Source organism: Diceros bicornis, chromosome 1 (assembly GCF_020826845.1).
Source record: "Diceros bicornis minor isolate mBicDic1 chromosome 1, mDicBic1.mat.cur, whole genome shotgun sequence".
Lineage (NCBI taxonomy): Eukaryota > Metazoa > Chordata > Mammalia > Perissodactyla > Rhinocerotidae > Diceros > Diceros bicornis.
Genome location: NC_080740.1, coordinates 47,061,487 through 47,079,102, shown reverse-complemented (window position 1 = coordinate 47,079,102; position 17,616 = coordinate 47,061,487). Strand labels below are relative to the sequence as shown.

Below are 17,616 nucleotides of genomic sequence, written 5' to 3'. Positions count from 1 at the left end.
ACCCTCCAAAGTCAGAGAGCCACTAGGTGGAGGATGGGGATTCAAGCCCCCTGTGCCTGGCCCCAGAGCTCGCGGCCTGCTCCCTGTGCTATAGAAGAAGGTGCTGCCTGCCTGCACCCACAGCTACCTCTCTGCTTACCTAACGCTGAGCATCATGGGGGAAGGGCCTCTCGACTTGAAATCCAGCTTTTCTGGAATATTTCCAGATTCCAGACTTCTTGTACTGCCGGAGCTCTTCATTAGTAATTGTCTATGTTCTACCTCTTCCTGCCCTTGGCCCTGAGCAGCAGGCTTTCCAGCCTGCCTCCCTTACGTTCATGAGTAGCACCAAGCAGCAGCAGGACAGAATAGAAATCAGAGAATCAAGTTTAAAAAAAAAAAAAAAAAGGGAACGAAAAAAACCCTGATCCACTTTGGCATGTTCAGGGCTTTTTGGAGAAAAGCACATCTGTGTGAGTTTAAAAGCTTGTATTTTCGTACCCAAATCTCTCTGGCACTCAGCCTGTGGCATCTGCTTTCTAGCCTCAGAAATTTGAGCGAGCAGCCTTGAATGTCATGATCCTGCCATGAAGACTAACAGGCCCTTTCTGATCAAGGGCCTACACTCTCCTCCATTTCCAGAAACACCAAGCTCAAATCATTGGGCAGCCCACTCTCTGACCACCGTGGACCTTCTACTGGGGTCAACGCAGCCCACCCACCCCAGATGGTTAAACAGCCCATAGTTGGGTAATTTGTCACCCTAAGCTTATGGGCACCTTCCTTCTCAGCACTTACCTGGTCATCTGGATGCACTCAAACTGGAACCTACCCTAATTTTAAAGGCAGTTTGTGTATCTTCGAAAGTAGAGACTCTGAATTTCCTGGGCAGTCCATCAGTGCTTTATGGCAGCCTTCTCCAAAACAAACCACAGATGTAAGCCTCTCATTCCAGTATATTTACATGAGAAGGAAACACTTTTGGGGCACAGTTATGTCACAATTGACCATGGGTTTACTGTTGTGTATTATGTAAGAGAGGCTTCTGTCTGAAACAGGGTTGCAATCAGAAAGTGTAGGATACTTATTTACTCATCCATTCACTCAGCAAACTTCTGAGCAACTTCCTAAGTGCCAGACGCTGTGATAGGTGCTGGGCATGCAAAGATGAATATGACGGAAGCCCTGCTCTCGAAGCTTCTAGTGAGAGAGAGAGAGAAACAAGGATGGTGAGGTACAGGGTACTTGATGCCATGCTGAGGTAGGCACAAGGTGCTGTGGATGCCCATGGAAGTCGCACCTAACCCAGCCTGAAGCTCAGGAAGAACTTATTAGGGGAGTGGGTGCCCACGCCAAAGCTTCCTCACTGGAAGCCATAAAATGCTGGAGCTGGAGGCAATTGGGTATCACACATCGGGGCCACCAAGTACAGTTGTGCAGGTTGTCCACAGCACAGTATGAGGAGTACCCTTCCTCTCATAGTCAGTGTAAATGGGGTCCTTTGAGTTGTAGAGCATCCAGCATTCAGAGGTACCTGAAGCCCTAGCATCCCTCTCATTTAAGAGAGAGGAATCTGTGGGTCCAGAAAGGCACATTGCCCAGGGCCCACAACTGGGCAAGGGCTGGCGCTGTACCCACTCTGCCCCCCTGCCTCCAGCCAACCTTCTTCACAACTGATGGTTTGGGGCCCAAACATCACTCCCCTGAAAATAAATCCAAACTCAGAAGGAACCTCATTTCCATGTATACCCTGATTTTACCCAATACGAGGAGGAATGAAGGAAGCCACCACGGGCTCCCTGCCCACGGTCCACATGTGGGGTCTTGGGTTGGTGCCCAATCTGCCCCCCAACTCAGCTGCTGGCTAGAGCAGCTTCACCCAGTGTTCTCCCCCCACCTTACTGCTGCCAGCTGTTTGGAGCTGTTTTAAATGACACATTTGTTTCTTGGATTGATTATCAGCTTCTGCTCACCTGAAATCCCTTATTTTTCCTCTCCTAACCTCAGGTGTCATTTAGGTACCACTGTCGATTGTACAACGAATGGCGTCGGACCAATCAGAGGGTGATTCTCCTCATTCCAAAGTCTGTCAACGTACCTTCCAACCAGCAGTCCTTGCTGGGCCTCCATTCTGTCAAGAGGAACTCAAAGGAGACAATCGTTTGATATTTGTGTGGTTGGTTGGTTGACTCATTGTTTGGGGTCTGGAAGTTTCTGCACTGGGGCCATGCACTGAGCCACCCCCAAACCCTTCCTTAAGCCTGTGGGTCTAAGAACATCCAGAGCCGTGTTAGCACATCATCCTGAGCAACGAACTCTGCCAGAAGAAAGCAAACGCTATTTTACTTCAAATCATGGATGCTGCAATCATATGATATTTGCTAAGCTGCCAAACATGTTTATTTAGCAGATACTGTATGGAATTTTCTGAACACCTCTTTAACAGATGAGGAAGGTTGTCCTGCTAAAGATGCAATTCAATTCTTCCTTTTTTATTACTATTTCAAATATATATATATATTAAACTTAGATGATAATCAAAATTGAAAAGCCAATGTTAAAACTGGTTTCTTGGTTTGGATGGGTTTTGTTGGGGTTAGCTTATTTGTTTTCTGGTTCCTACTGTAGATTCTTTGGGGTATTTGATAGCCTGAATGGTCTTTTTCATCTCTTTTATGTCCCGTACTGAAGGGGACAGCATAACAACTGCAGAACAAGTCATATTTGGAGAATGTTTTGTACTAAACTTCATTGAATTATTCAGTTTTTAAAGGAAAAAAAGGCGTGGCAACTCTCCCCACAGTGAGCTGTTTATTTAAATTTCGTTAAGGAGAAAAAAAAAATTATGGTGAGAAGCACGCTACTTTCAACTTGTTTGGTACTGACAGCTGATAGAAGCTATTTTCTAATAATAAATATCCAGTGTGTGAAAGACAAACCCCACTGATTGCAATATTTTTTTTAATCATAAAAACCTGTGAAGTTTCCCAAAGTAGATTTTAAAAAAGAGGAAAAGCGAAAAGGTTGGTGTCCTTACTCCCATCTCATTGAGTGCCCGTCTAGATTCTGCGTTCACGATGAATTGGAGGATCATTAGACATTTCTAGGAACCCTGGACCTGTTTTGCATATCAATTAGCATTCCCATTGCTCTATTGAATTTCTAGCTTGACAGGTAGATGTGGCAAAAAAGCCTGTCCTAGCAGTCTAAGACCCCTTTGTCTGATTTTCAGAAGCCCTACACAGTGCCTTCCCCCAGCCATGAGCCAATTCTGTCACAGGCTGAAATAGACTTTTTCTAAGGGCTTCGTGTCCCCCTTTTGTCCGTCGCAGTGTAAAGGGTCTAAACGGCACCCTGCGTTCGCATGTTCACTGGAGCCGGGGAGCAGACCTGTCGTCTGAGGAAAGCACTTGCTCGGGTTGGCGCTCAGCCTCCCGCAGTCTACCCCTCCACCCACATGCCGGGAGGAGGAGGCGGAGCCCAGCTTTGGGGAATGCTTAAAATACGGATTTCTAGAACATGACCCACATTCCAAATATCACTCCAGCGTCTGCCTTATGCTCCCCAAGTGGGAGAGAGGAAAGTGCAAAGGAACAGGCAGTGAGGAGAGTAACGATTTTTGTGTGCAGATTGATCAAGCTGATGCAGTTTCACCTTTGTCTGCAGAGCCCTCCATCCACAGACTGCTCCCCACGCTGCCTGGGGAGGGAAACAGCTGTACCACTCTCCACTGCAAGACTCAGATGTGCTTTATGGCTTGTGACAATAGATTTCCTCCCCAATACGCTTCACTCCCACACTTCAATTCCAGTAATATACGTCTCAGCCCTTCTGTTTATTCGGCCCTGTCACCCCTCTGGGCTGTCATTAGCTGCACCACCATCAACCGTTTCTTAATTGACCTTTTTAAAATGCTGGACACCACTGGCTACATGCAGCTGTCACACATTAAATTTCCGGAGCCAAGAGTCCAACTTGGTAGCTTGTGGATTGCAGCCCTGTAATACAGTTGATAAATGACGTCCACCCAGCCTTGGTCCCTGAGCTGTCAGGTGAACCAGTGACACCTCCCCACTGAATGGCACAAACATTCATGAGAGGACCATACCCTTTCTCCTCCCGGCTTCCTCCATGAATTAAGGAAGCAGCAGATTCCCAGGATCATTTCCTGTTGGCATTGGCTACAGAGAATTCCTGCCGTCTTGGTCCATGAGATGAGATATAGTGATGCGGAATACTGAAGGCAGGCAGCTCGCTGGGGCTTCTGCACTGGGAAGGTTGGCGGTTAGTACTGTGCCTGTGCCATGTCTCTTTCCCCCGTATTTGCATCCCCACCCTGGGAAATAAAGCAGAGTCCAAACGCAAGGATTAGGTTGCGTGTGCGGTGGTGGGCAGGACAGTCCCGGCCTCCCGGAGTAGCATCATGCCTCCCTTCCCAGGCCTCCAATTTGGGACCTCCTGTGAGGGACTCCGTGCTCCGTCAGCACCAGGGCTCATCTGAGATTCTGAAAGTTGTTGGAGGACACGTCATCCTTTCTTGGCCCTTTAACCCTGACATCGTTCAAGGTGGGAGAGTGTAGGGAACTGAGCATATGCACTAAGGCACCAGCCAAGAGGGCAGGAGGCAGGTGGGGCTGCAGTCCAGGCTCCACGTCTGTCACCAACCACGCTGCATCTCCCTGGAAGAAGGGCTGCCTTTTGCTAACTGGTGCGAAGGTGCTGCACAGGTTACCAGCAGCCCTGCTGATTGTCCTCTTTCTTTGTGAAAGATCAAGAATGAAGCAGGGAAAGGAAGAAGGAGGGGCAGGGAAGGGATTCTGGTGGTTCACTGCTTCCCTTCCTCTACTCCTTGCACAGTCCTCTCTCATCTGCGCTCTTGCTGATCTGATCTCCTGACCGTTTGTCTTGAGAATACTAGGTAGAGACAAGTGTGCATCCCAGGGAAGCCAGAGAGGGAAACTGACAGCTGACACAAGTCCAGCGTGCTCTTGCCTGCCCCATGTGTGCATGCGCGTGTGTCTGCGTGTTTTCATTCGGGGCCAGGACAGAGAACACAGAGCGGCACACAAATTCTACAGCTCCTCAGAGAACTGAGCCGACACACAGAGGAGCTGTAAAACTCAATTTAGGCAAAATAAATGGCATGACTTGGAAGTTACTTGTACTTGTCTTTCGTGTCCTGGTCTCCATTCCCAGTGCCCTGAGTGCCCTGGATTGTCACTTTCAGCTGGGCTGCAGCCACAGTCATTTCATTTGCAGTGAAAGTAACTCATCTGGGGGTGTAGAGGAGCCCCAGGAGAAAATGGAAGTGAGACAGCAGCCGACTATCTGCACTTGGCCAGTGGCCAGCTGAAGGTTCCATTTCCTCCCCGGGGCTCTTTGTTCCCCTCTTGGCACTGATCCACCCGGCCCGGGTCTGTCTCGGCCCCCCTGACACCACACAGCTCACAGAGCGGGCATGGTGTGCACAAAAATGTTGTCTTCAGCCTGTCCTCACCAGGGAGTGTCCCCAGGCTGAAAAAATTAAGGATGAAAGACATGTAGAAAGGGAAATCAGCACATGCCTCCTTTCAACTTTAATCCAGAGTGTTCCCAGAAGCTACCTGAAGATCAGCCAGACAGCTTGTAGCCCTAGCGCCGGATGAGAAATAGGGTGTGATTCTGAAGCCTTACCTGGAATGGGAGGTGGGCCAGCTAGTGGGGACAGGGCTCAGGATTATTTAGGGCAAGAGATTGGGACCAGGATGGATCTGGCTGGATGCCATCCCTCCACCAAGCACGTGGAGGATCCAGCAGGCTGCTGCCAGTGAGGCCTGGTGCTGCGGAGGCTGGAGTGGTGACAAGTCGGCTCTCCAGATAGCGATGCCTGGGCAACTGCAGACGCTCTCCACATGTGTCAGTTCTGCAGAAATACGCAGGCTGTTATGTTCTACCATCTACCTTTTTGGCTTTACAGAAGTCTCAGTGTCTAGGAGTTGGCTTTGGGGCATAGAGCCTTTCCCTTGCCGTTTAATTGTTCTGGGGTGAGTCTGGCTCTTTGCTTCCCAGTGCGATAGGACAGGAGTGACCCAGCTATGAGTCAGACTACCTGGGTTTGAACCTGGCTCTGCACTGTCTCAGCTGCTGATTGTGGACCTATCTAAGCCTCAGTTTTTGCCTCTGTAAAATGAGGATAATACCTACCTCAGACGGTCCTTGTAGAATTTGTAGGGCTTCCCTCCCAGTAGTTCATGAATGAAAGGCGTTGCCCTTCCCTCCCCTTCCTTCCACTCACTGTTGCTAACGTCTGGGTTATTTCCCCTAGCTTGTGTTTTGGCAAATGACTTTGATAAACAATTTGAAGGACCACAAACAAAGAGTTTTAAATCCTTTTCAAAAAGAAGAAGGATTAATTTTAAATAATCAGTAGATATTTATTGAGCACACTGTGCTTGGGAGTAAAAAGAATTGTAAGGGACCCTTCCGGAGGTTGAAATTACTGACTTGATTGAGATCTTTGAATTCTGTGTAGATTTCAATTATCCTGGCATTTCCTGAGACTGGAGCCTATGGCTAATTGAGAATTCATCACCGATAAAAAAAAAATTTGCTAGTTCTGGATCTAGTGCTACAGAGGAAAACAAATACAGTTCCATCAGTTGTCTGCGTTCCCAGAAATGAGGGACTCATGAGTCACTGAGCTCATACATCTAGTGCCTGCTTGGAGGCTCTGAATTCTGTGCACAGAGACAGCAGAAGGAGATCGGCTCTGGGAGCCATGCTTCATTCTGAGAAGCTCTCCTTTCTGAACACACTTTTCACCTATTGGAGCCATAGTTACCCTGTCAAGGAAGTGAATATATGGACCCTATCAGAGGTTTTATTTTAGCTTCTTTGTGGGCACCAGGTGCAAAGAATTGAGTTAATCATACATTTCAATCCATGACACACTTTCTATCACCATTAGCCTATATGGGTCCCTGTTCTATTTTATTCCACAAGTATGTACATTGTGCCAGGCGTTTGCCATGAGCCATGTGCTATTCAGCACTTTGAAAATTACCTCCTTTAATCCTCACAACGACCTCGTCTATTGCTGCCTGGCAAACCACCCCACAATTTAGTGGGCTAAACCGACCACTTTATTGCATCTCACTATTCCGTGGGTTGACTCAGGCTCCCTTGGGTGGTCCCTGGGCAGTGCCTCTTCTGGTCGTACTTGGGTGTCTCAGACAGTCAGATGGCCCAAGTGCTCTTCCTGTGGCCTGTCTCTCAGCTTCAAGGGCCCCTCTCTTTCCATGGCAGCTCAGGGCTCCAAGAGGGAAGAAACTTCTGTCCTGCTTCATGCCTGGGCTTGGATGTCCCACAAGGTCACCTCCTCACAGCCTATTGGTCAAAGCAGTCACAGGCCCAGCCTCATGAAGGGAGGAGCTGCTTGCACACACACAGAAGGGCAGAACTGAGGCCATCTTTCGAGATTAGCTCCCAGACCCTTTTTACAGATGGAGAAGCTTAACCAGAGAGGTTAACTTACCTGCCCAAGGTAACAGAGCTAGCAAGGGGCAGAGCTGGGATTCAGACCCAGGTGCTCGAGTCCATGCCCTTAATCACTATGCTCTGATGCCTCTCAGCTTCTAGTTTTATAATATTTTCCCCTTCATCCATAATCTCCACTCTCATCTCCTTCCTCCATTAGGCACCCACGCTAATATATTTGATAGATAAACTGAATACGTATATAGCTTTGCAAAACATTGTTTTGTGAGTGTCTTAATTTACATGAGATATTATGCTATAAATCTCATTCTTTTTTTTCCCCACCTAACACTATGTTTTTAAGATCTATCCATGTTGCTGCATGTGTATCTAGCTCATCGCTTCTAATGGCTGCTTGGGATTCCATTTCACTTTTCTTTTCCCCTAAATGTTGCCTGCAACTCCCAGACCCTACAACAGTGATGGACATCTCCTCCTTGCCTCCTTCAGTCCTGTGGGAGAGTTCCTCTGGGCTAGTATCCGTCAGTGGGAATGCTGGGTCACAGGATGTTGACAAATTTAATTTCACTGTGGTAGTCTTATTCTCCAGAAGGACTCTAGCCCTTTAGACACTCCCAGTAGTGGCTGAGTCTCCACCTCCTTTCCTACACTAGCTATTATTTATTGGTTCGTTTCCAGCCAAACTGATAGTGTAAACCTATGCCTTATTGCTTATATCTGCTCGGATTTACACTTCTCTATTTTCCTATTGGGTTTGCTGTCTTTTCATTTTCAGTGTCTCTAGTCAGGTTGACATCCTGCAAAGTCTTTCATCTGTTCCACTCTCTCTTCACTTTGTCTATGGTTTACTGTGTTGAACAGAAATCCTTAACTTTGACATAGCCACATCTGTTTTTCCTCATGTGGTTTGTCCCATAAGTGGCCATATTTAAGTTTTAGAAGTCCTTTCTCATTCCAGAATCACAAAGATAGTCTCCCATATTTTCTCCCTTTAGCTTTACAGTTTTATGCATCAGCCTTAGGCCTTCAATCTACCTGGAGTTCACCTCTGTATGTGATATAAGATAGGGATCCGACTTTATCTCCCTAACTTGAGGCATTTTTCCATCACTACACGAACAATCTAAACAATCTCCCCTTTCCTCATTCGTTTGTGGTGTCGCCTGTCCCGTATGTCCAGTTCCATATAAACATGAGTCTGCTTTCTCATACTCCACCTATGGCTTTAATCTATCTCCCTATGCCTGCATAACCTCACTGTTTTTCTTACTGTAGCTTCATGGTGTCTCAATATCTAGTGGAATGAGCACCTCCTCCCATCCTCTGCCTACTTCACTCTACTTTTTTTCAAAATTGACTTCATTATTTGTGGACAAGCTTTTTATTCCTGTGTATAAATTTTAGAATAGTTTTGTTCAGTCATTTAAAAGGTCTTGATGACGGGCCGGCCCCGTGGCTTAGCGGTTAAGTACTCGCGCTCCACTACTGGCGGCCCGGGTTAGGATCCCGGGCGCGCACCGACACATCGCCTCTCCGGCCATGCTGAGGCGGCGTCCCACATACAGCAACTAGAAGGATGTGCAACTACGACATACAACTATCTACTGGGGCTTTGGAAAAAGGAGGAGGATTGGCAATAGATGTTAGCTCAGAGCCGGTCTTCCTCAGCAAAAAGAGGAGGATTAGCACGGATGTTAGCTCAGGGCTGATCTTCCTCACAAAAAAATAAAAATAAAAAAAATAAAAGGTCTTGATGGAATTTTGATTGGAATTGTAGTAAATTTATACATCAATTTCATGAAAATTGACATCTTTGCAATTTTTAGTTATCCCATGTGATGATCATAGTGTATCACCATTTATTCAGGTGTTCTTTTGCGTCTTGAAATAGAGTTTTAATCTTTGTCGACAAAATTCTTGTGCGTCCTTTGTGAGCTTAATTTGTAAATAGTTTATAGTTGAGTTGCTGTTGTAAATGATACCTTATTTTCTGTTCTATTTTCTAGTGGGTTAGTACTGGTATAGAGGAACATTTGTCATCCTGTGCTAGCACCTTTGCTGAACTCTGTATTAGTTGGCATAGTTTTTCGATCCCCTTGTAAGCCTGCTCTGCCCTGTCTTAGCTCAGTGACCCAGCCCTTCAGGCCTCTTCCCTCGCAGCCGTGCTGGCAGGCATATTTGCTGGCCTCCCAGTCTTAAAGAATGTTTCAAGTGTCTCCACCATTGATATTTGCTGTACATTTTTCTTATATTATTTCATTGAGTTATTCTGTTTCCTTTCTACTTCTAGTATTCTGTGAGTTTTTACATTATTATTTTGGATAACATATTTAATTAGTAATAAATATAATTAACAACAATACTATTGAGAAAATAGTAATATTGAGAAATTTGTGTGACTTTCTACTTTAAGGCATGTAGTGAGATATCTTACTGTTGAACCATCCTTTCAGTCCTGGATAAATCTTAAGATTTTCTGTCTTTCTCTATCTATATTGAAAATGAAGAGTTCATACCAACACCACCAATTCCCATCCAATACCACAGAGTTCAATCTTGTTTTTTCCATTTCCATGTTTATAGCTCCCTTTCCTACCATGAGAAACCTGGCTTTCATCATCCCTAATTTAGTTATGATTTAATCAATCCCTCTGCATGTAGCCAATCTCTCATCTCCACAGCCATCGCCTCCCTGTGTAGGTGTCCCCTCACCATTCTCTGGCTGTGACACCCTACGCCAGGCCACCCTCTTTGGGGACACCGGCCTTATCCCGGTCAGACTGGTGCAGCCAGTGGATGTTCCTCACTTCCATTCAGTCTGTACGTATTTCCTTCTTTATTTGGTGTTTTATTTCCATCCTCTCTTTTATTATTTTGTCTAGCCAGTCTGAATTAATGGTATATTTCGTTAATCTTTTTGAATAATAAGTTTAGAACTTTCTTAATCTTCTCTTTCTCTCACCCTCTTTTTTTCTCTGTTTCATTGATTTTTAGCCTTATCTTTACTATTGCCCTCCTTCTTGTTTTTTTCTTTTTTAAATTGCTCTTGGTTCGGTCTTTTTTTGTTTTTGGATAAATTATTTAAAACTTTAAATTTTCCTGTAAGTACTACTTTATCTCCCACAATTTTTGAAAATTTTCAATGTTTAAATGTTAGTTCTAAGTATTTTAAAATTTCTCTTGTTTTTTTATTTAACTCAAGTGTCATTTACTAGTGAGTTTTTTAGCTTTCAGCAAATGAGCAAGGGGTAGGGGGTTCTATTGTTTTGTATTTCAATTATTATTACATTATGGTCAAAGAACTATGGTCTCTATGATGTTGATTCTTTAAAATTATGGCATTTTTGTGGCTTAATACATGGTTGATTTTTGCAAATATATATACATATATGTATATATAAATAAATAAGCTACAGCTTATTAATTGTGTAGTTCACATCTTTTATCTTTGCTTTTTTTAATGCTTGATCTGTCAGTTTCTGAGAGGGGTGTATAAAATTTCTGGTTACAGTTGTTGATTTATTATTTCTCCCTTTAGTCCTATTGGTAGCTGCTTTACGTATTTGAGGCAATATTAATAGATTTATCTTTATCATTATATCTCTTGATATATTGTTCCTCTTACCAAAACATAATATACTAATATTCTGTTTGTCCATTTTGATATTTTAAAAGTATCTTTTGTCTGAATTAATATTAAACATTTCTGTATCCTTTTATGTCTCCTGTAGACAGCATACTGTTAAATAGTCTTTTTTTAAATTTAATCTGGAAATCTCTATTTTCAGATTGGTGAGTTTAATCTATTTACATTTATTTTACTGTTATGTTGGGTCTTAATTCCACCGTCTTATTTCATGTCTCATTATTGTTTCCTGTGATCTCATATTCTCCCGGGGGCCTTGACCAGCTTGCCTAGTGATGTGTGCCCACAATGGGCGAGGCTGAGTCCCTGGTGGGTCAGTGGAGAGGGTGGGCCATACTAGAGTGAGAGATCGCCTGGTGCTGCCATTTGGACTCAACCTGTCTCCACCTGCCACCCCTCAGCAAGTGACTCTGCCCCTCAGGGAACATCCTCATACCTCCATCCTGATCACCACTTTCTAATCTGGCCCATCTGTCTGGATTGCAGTCAGCTTGCCTTGAAGCACAGAGGGCTGGGGAGGGGGAAACTCCATGTGCTGGCAGATCTGCCTGCACATATGTTTTGTGCACCTGTCCCAGCACGGATGGAATGCAGCCCTAATGTCACCTCACTGACCTGGTGGCACTGGGCTGGCTCTGCTCTTTTCTGTTTACTGGGATGTGATGAGCAGGCAAAAGTACTATATAGGAGAGAGAAAAGGACACACGTACCCTCAATCCTGTCACCCAGGTTTGGCATCTGGCCCTCCCCCACCCACACCTTCTGTAACCTGAGTGTTCCTTGGTTTTTATACTTTTTTCTCAGATCCACCACCCATTCTGTCTCTTCTTTAGCACTTCCAGGATTGAATGGGGGAAGAGGGATGGGGGAGCCAAGAGTCAGGGGAAGTTTGCCATACTATCTGCTGTCTGCACTTCTCAAAAAGTCCTTCTTGGAGCCCTGGAGTTGCTGCAGGGGACAGGGCATGGCAAGAGTCCCCCATCCTTGGCTCTGGTGCCCCTGCCCCATTCAGCCACTTAACCTCTGCTTTATATAGTGGGGATATGGCCTAGATTTCATTTGAAAGAAAAATGATAGTGTTGAAGTCTGTTAGGTCGTTTCTTATTCTAAAATTCTGGGTAATCTCATCTGGCTCCCTGGGTCTTAGGGACTCCGTGTTTGCAAAGGGCAGTGAAGTGCTTCGCAGGAAAGGATCTGGACCCTGTTGGGCCTGTCCTATATAAAAATGACTAACCACACGCTCTCCTGGCACCCTCCCTCCTGGCCCAGTCCACAGAAAGGAGGCGTCTGTGACTTGCACCCCAGCTGCAAACAAGCAACGTTCAGTGGACATACGAACTGCATTTTATTCTCAGAGAGGGCTTTAAGGCTGCTGACGTTAGGATTTTTTTTAAGTCAGCCTTGAGATTTGTGAGAGAAAATGTCTAGGAGCTGCTGGAGGGCGACTCTGCAGAACACCCATCAGAGACCAGCCAGTGCCATGGAGGGCCCTGGGGGCCAGAGAGGTGGCAGAGAAGCCTCCTATGAGGACGCCCCCACTATGGGCGAGCAGCGTTAACGTTTACAGTATAACAACTAGAACTATATTTTCCTGCCCTTTAAACAGACTGGAACAGTCTGGAAGCTCAGACTGGCTTCTGCACAATTGCAATTAGCTTGACTAATATATAAATGTACTCTTACAGAGCTCAAAAATGTCACTGGGTTTCTCCATCATTTACCTTCCTTTTCAGTGCCCTGCCTAGTAAACGCAGGGCCAACAATATTCGATGCCTCCAATGTGCAGCTGAGGGTGCTGGACGGCTCCATGAAGTCCACAGGACACCACTCGGGGCCTCCCCTCTACGGGGTTTCTCAGAAGCTAGGGGTACCAGCAAACCTGGCCCTGGACCACAGAGACAGATCAAGGGGGTCTATGGTAAGCCATCTAAGACTGTCGTCTGGTTGTTGGTGGATCTGTTCCTCCGTCTGTGTAAGGGCACAGGACTCAGTCCTTGTGGGCAACATCTTACAACAAGATTAGCAATCCTGAGTGAGGAGATCTGTGTGTGAGGAAACTCCCCAAAGGCAGGCACCATTCTGGAAGGAGTGGTGCAGCCCTGCAGAGCTCACAGAACAATCCACAGGGGCGGCTCTGGCTGAGCAACCTCTGGAGTGCTGCAGAGTCCTTGCAAGGCCTCGGCCTGAACCTCCTCCCGCAGAAGCCTGTGCTGGCTGGCAGGGCGAGAGGAAAGAATCCCACAGTTGTTGGTAACCTGCTTCACCCAGATAAGATCTAGGAATCAGACTCAGGCAAGGTCTGCAGAGGTGAAGGGGCTTTCAAACATGCACGCTGTTGGAGGGGGTGTGGGCGGGATTTATTTTGCGTAGCACACCTGGTGAAAAATGCGGTGGCAGTTGATCACGCCCATGTGTAAGACCTGGGTCCCCTCTGTGCATATCTCTTACAGGCTCATTGCTATTTATGCGAAGTCTTCAAAAGCTGGACACAACGAGTTGTGGTCTCTAAATATTGTTTTCCTACTAACAAGAATCAGGTCTCCTTGGAGAAATATCTGACTCTAGGCCAGGGACAGGAAACATATAAGATGAATCCGGAATGCCTTGTCATACCAGAAAGCAATGAAATCTACGGGGGCTGTGTCCAGAGGACAAAGGAGACAATTTAAACAGGCTCCCACTAGCCTAAGGTGGAACAATATGCGCGTCAAAAGGAACAGACTGCACTAAATTGTTTCACATCATTTATGTTAAAATTCATGAGTTTATAAGGATACTTTAAAAAAGAAAATCTCACCAGTTACCTTTGGAGCGTGCTAAGGAACCAAATCATTATTCTGATCACTACTTTTAAAAAAGTATCTTGTGTGCACTCTACCTTGGCGTATATCGATGAAGGAAAGTTCTTTAGAGAAGACTTACACCTAACAAATGTAGAAGTAATGCTAGAATCTAAATGAAATAGTCGATCTGCCTAATGATCATTAACAGATGGTAAAACCGTTAACTGATGGGAACTTTATAATGGAACAATCAATCAGACCCTCAACACCCAACTGCGCAGACGCATGTTAACATCACAGACAACAGAAAAGCTGACATCATGTACCTCCCAATGTGCTGCAATAGGAAATGCACAGAAACGCCCGTGAGATATTCTTGCCAAAAAACTGAACCTGAATGTGATCAAGCACTGCTATCTAACTATCAGTTTACAAGAGCCAGAGGGATAATAAATTGTTAAATGACACCAACAGCAGGGTTTCTCAACAGCAGCACTATTGACACTTTGGCCTAGGTCATTGGTTCAGAAGACTTAAAAAATGTATCAACAAATGTGACATGTGGACCTTGTTTGGATCCTGATTCAGAAAAACCAAGTGTAAAAAAAAAACATGAGACTGTCAGGGAAGTTTGAACACTGGATATTTGATCATATTAAGGAATTATTATTGGTTTTAGGTACGATAATACACTTATGGTTATGTTTATAAAAAGTCGTTGTCTCTTAGAGGTATATTTTGAGGGATTTATGAAGAAGTTATGCAATATCTGTGATTCGTTTTAAAATAATCCAGTGGATGACAGAGCAGAGGGTGGGAGTATAGAAGAATGAAGATCGGCCATATATGTATAATTGTTGAAGCTGGGTGATGGGTACACGGAGTTCATTATACTGTTCTCTCCACTTTTATATATGTTTAAATTTTTCCATTGTAAAACTTATTTGTAAAAAAAAGAGTTGGGCATAGCTGTCCCACACAAGCTCTCTCTGAAATAACTCAAGGCTCTGCTGAGACCTGTGGCTGAGGAGAGGATGGGCTGTGGCTAGTGCGATAGGAGTAAGAGGCTCCACATGAACACAAGAAACCAAGGATGGGTTTGAATCAGAGGCTGTAGGTTCAAGGTTGGTCATTTTCCTTAGGTATGTTATATGTGCCAAGGTCGACTGCTGTGATGTTCGCCACGCTGGAGGGAAACTGCGTCAGGCAGTACAGTGAGGGCTGGGGGCCGCCTGCCAAGAGAAGGGAAGGACGGGAAGGTCAGAGAAGAGGCCTCAGTTGTGGGCCAAGGATGCTTTCGGTCATGGACAGAAGGCCAACCAGCCTCAGAGCATCCGATTAAAAACCCCCACAACCTGCTGAGATTGGAGGGTGCCGGTGAGGCTGTCACCCATCAGTTGGTCCTAATGCTAAAACAAGGCATCCCACCACTCCGGAAACGGAGGAGAAACGACCACAAGCCCCCCTGGAGCCCTGATTCTACCTTTACAAGGCGTGTGGGCGCACTGGCACGTGCATGGCTCGGTTTGGAGGCGGTGGGCTGGGGTTCAGTGGTGACAGGGATGCTTCTCATGAGCTTGTTCTCAGAGCTCTCTCTGCGTGTCACAGGGCCGCCACGGGAAATGCTGGAGGGGCTCAGATCGCCAGAAGCAGCTGTGCGTGGGCAGGCAGGTCTGCCCTGAGCAAGGCTTCCCCAGCCTCAGACCAGAGAAGTCGTCCTGATGTTGCAGTAGTGGCCGAGTGCCCCTGGTGGGCCAGCAGAGGGGCCACTGTGAGGGCGCATCCTCTGTGATCTCTGGCACAAGGAGGGTGTGCCTTATGGGCCCCAGGGCATAACAGAGACCTGCCCCCAAAGGGCAAAATAAGGAGAAAGCTTTGTGAATCAAACCCTTCTGTGGTCCAAAATGAATTAAAAACACCTAGACAGAGACCAAAGCTGGAGTTCTTCTCCTAGAGGAAAACTTAGCAATTTAAGAAGTTATTCTGAAGCAGAAAATACACCCCTAAATATAGACATATGCGTGCATGCATGCACATTAAAAAAACTGTCACACACTGTCGTAGGCGCATGTACACACACACACACACACACACACACACACGGCATTAAAAGAATCCTGGGACAGGCTGACTCTTTATTGTTATCAGTGCATCTCAAGGTGAAGTCCTCTAAAACCCCTTTGTCCCCAACCCCCTCCCACACTCCTAACGACAGCTCCATGTGGCTAAGTGCAGCACCACTCAAGGAAGAAGTGCCTGGAATGAGGAGGAAAAAAGAACGAAGCAGCAGGTGTGAGACGCAATAGTCGACCCAGGGAGGATTCAGGGAAGCAGTGGGCATATGCCCAACCAGGGTCAGGGGATTAGAGACGAGAAGAGGACAGATCTGTCTCCACAACCTCCTGGTCGCTCTTCTGAACGTAACAGGGGTCAGGAGCCCTCAGATGGGGACAACTTGCCATACGATACCAGTCAATTAATGGGTAGCAAATATGTTCACATTCCTGCTCCTTTCCTCTCTTCTTGGAACCGAATGAGTCCCTTCAAAGAACAGCCTTCTGGAACCCTGTCAGTTTCTTCGCTTCCCCCAGAGACAGTATCATTGAGCGTTAACTTGTTTTCTAATTATAACCATCCAAAGTCATTCCCACCAAGTCTGTTGACAAGAACACACTGAAAAACAAATTGCTTAATAGCAAGGTGCCCCATCAGAAATCTGATCTCATTACTGTAACTTAGGATACATGTGCCAGGGATGACAAAAGCACCCCAACTGCCTTCCTGTATTTCATAATTCAATGTTTCCCAACCCTCATCATGCTTCTTGGGAAAGAGTTGCCAAAGACCCATAGTTACTTCTTCTAGCAACCTGGGTGAGGTACAGAGGGGAAGTCTACCCCGGTTGGATCGCGTGTTGCTTTAGAATGCCAAAGGCCTTGCCCAGTGACATGTCAGTTCCCTTTCCCAGCTGAAGGCTGGAATTATTATTTACTTAAATGAAAATCTGAACTCAACCTACAGCCATCATCAAGGACAAGCAAGATCTTGTCATCTCAGTTCCATGGATCAAGCATAGCAAGTCGGTATTCAGCGTTGGTGCAGAGCACAGGTGTGAATTTCCAGCAGTGGGAGCATAGCCTGATTCAACGGTGCACCGGCCCTGTGTAGTGGGAAAGTGTTGAGAGAAGGATGGCCACCTGGCACAAGCCAAAAGATTGTCTATGTCTGGGTCTCAATGGAAAACTCAGAAGTAATTGCCAAAGATGTTCCAGAAACCCTCTTCATTTCCCATTTGGGCCCTGAGTACAAGGGGCATCTCGACAGTCGCTGTCATCTTTGGTTTCAAACAACAGGGCCAAAGGTACCAATGTGGCCAACCTGTCACAAGCATTGACAGAGCTCACCAATGCCTCTTCCTGTCAGAAAGAGAGAGGGATCCAACAGGGACACTGCACCTCTGTGCAGTGGGGACAAGCCACATAACTAAATGTTTAAATGATTTGGAACAGATCAGTACAATGGAGACTACTTCACAGGAGAGCCGAGGTGTCTAAAATGGAAAAATCCAAGTGTACTTTCCAAAACTAGGAAGCAGTCATCCTCCCTCAAGTAACATTCAATTTTCAAAGTAAAAAAAGCAGATCTTACTATTCATCGAACTGAGCGTTGCTTTAACGTGTCTCCAACTGGGTGTAGGGTGGGAATGGGGGTGGATTATGACCACTCTCAGGT

At 45.9% G+C, this 17,616-nt stretch overlaps 1 protein-coding gene across 1 annotated transcript in view; it reads left to right on the top strand.

The window, feature by feature from the left end:
- The window catches only part of MARCHF3 (membrane associated ring-CH-type finger 3), a 142,998-nt gene extending 134,031 nt beyond the window's left edge, over positions 1-8,967 (top strand). Inside the window, exon 5 of the mRNA XM_058539705.1 lies at positions 1,987-8,967. Within this exon, the coding sequence (XP_058395688.1) occupies positions 1,987-2,145 (159 nt within the window). The 3' untranslated portion in view covers positions 2,146-8,967. The remainder of the gene's footprint in view (positions 1-1,986) is intronic.
- Positions 8,968-17,616: the final 8,649 nt, after the last annotated feature.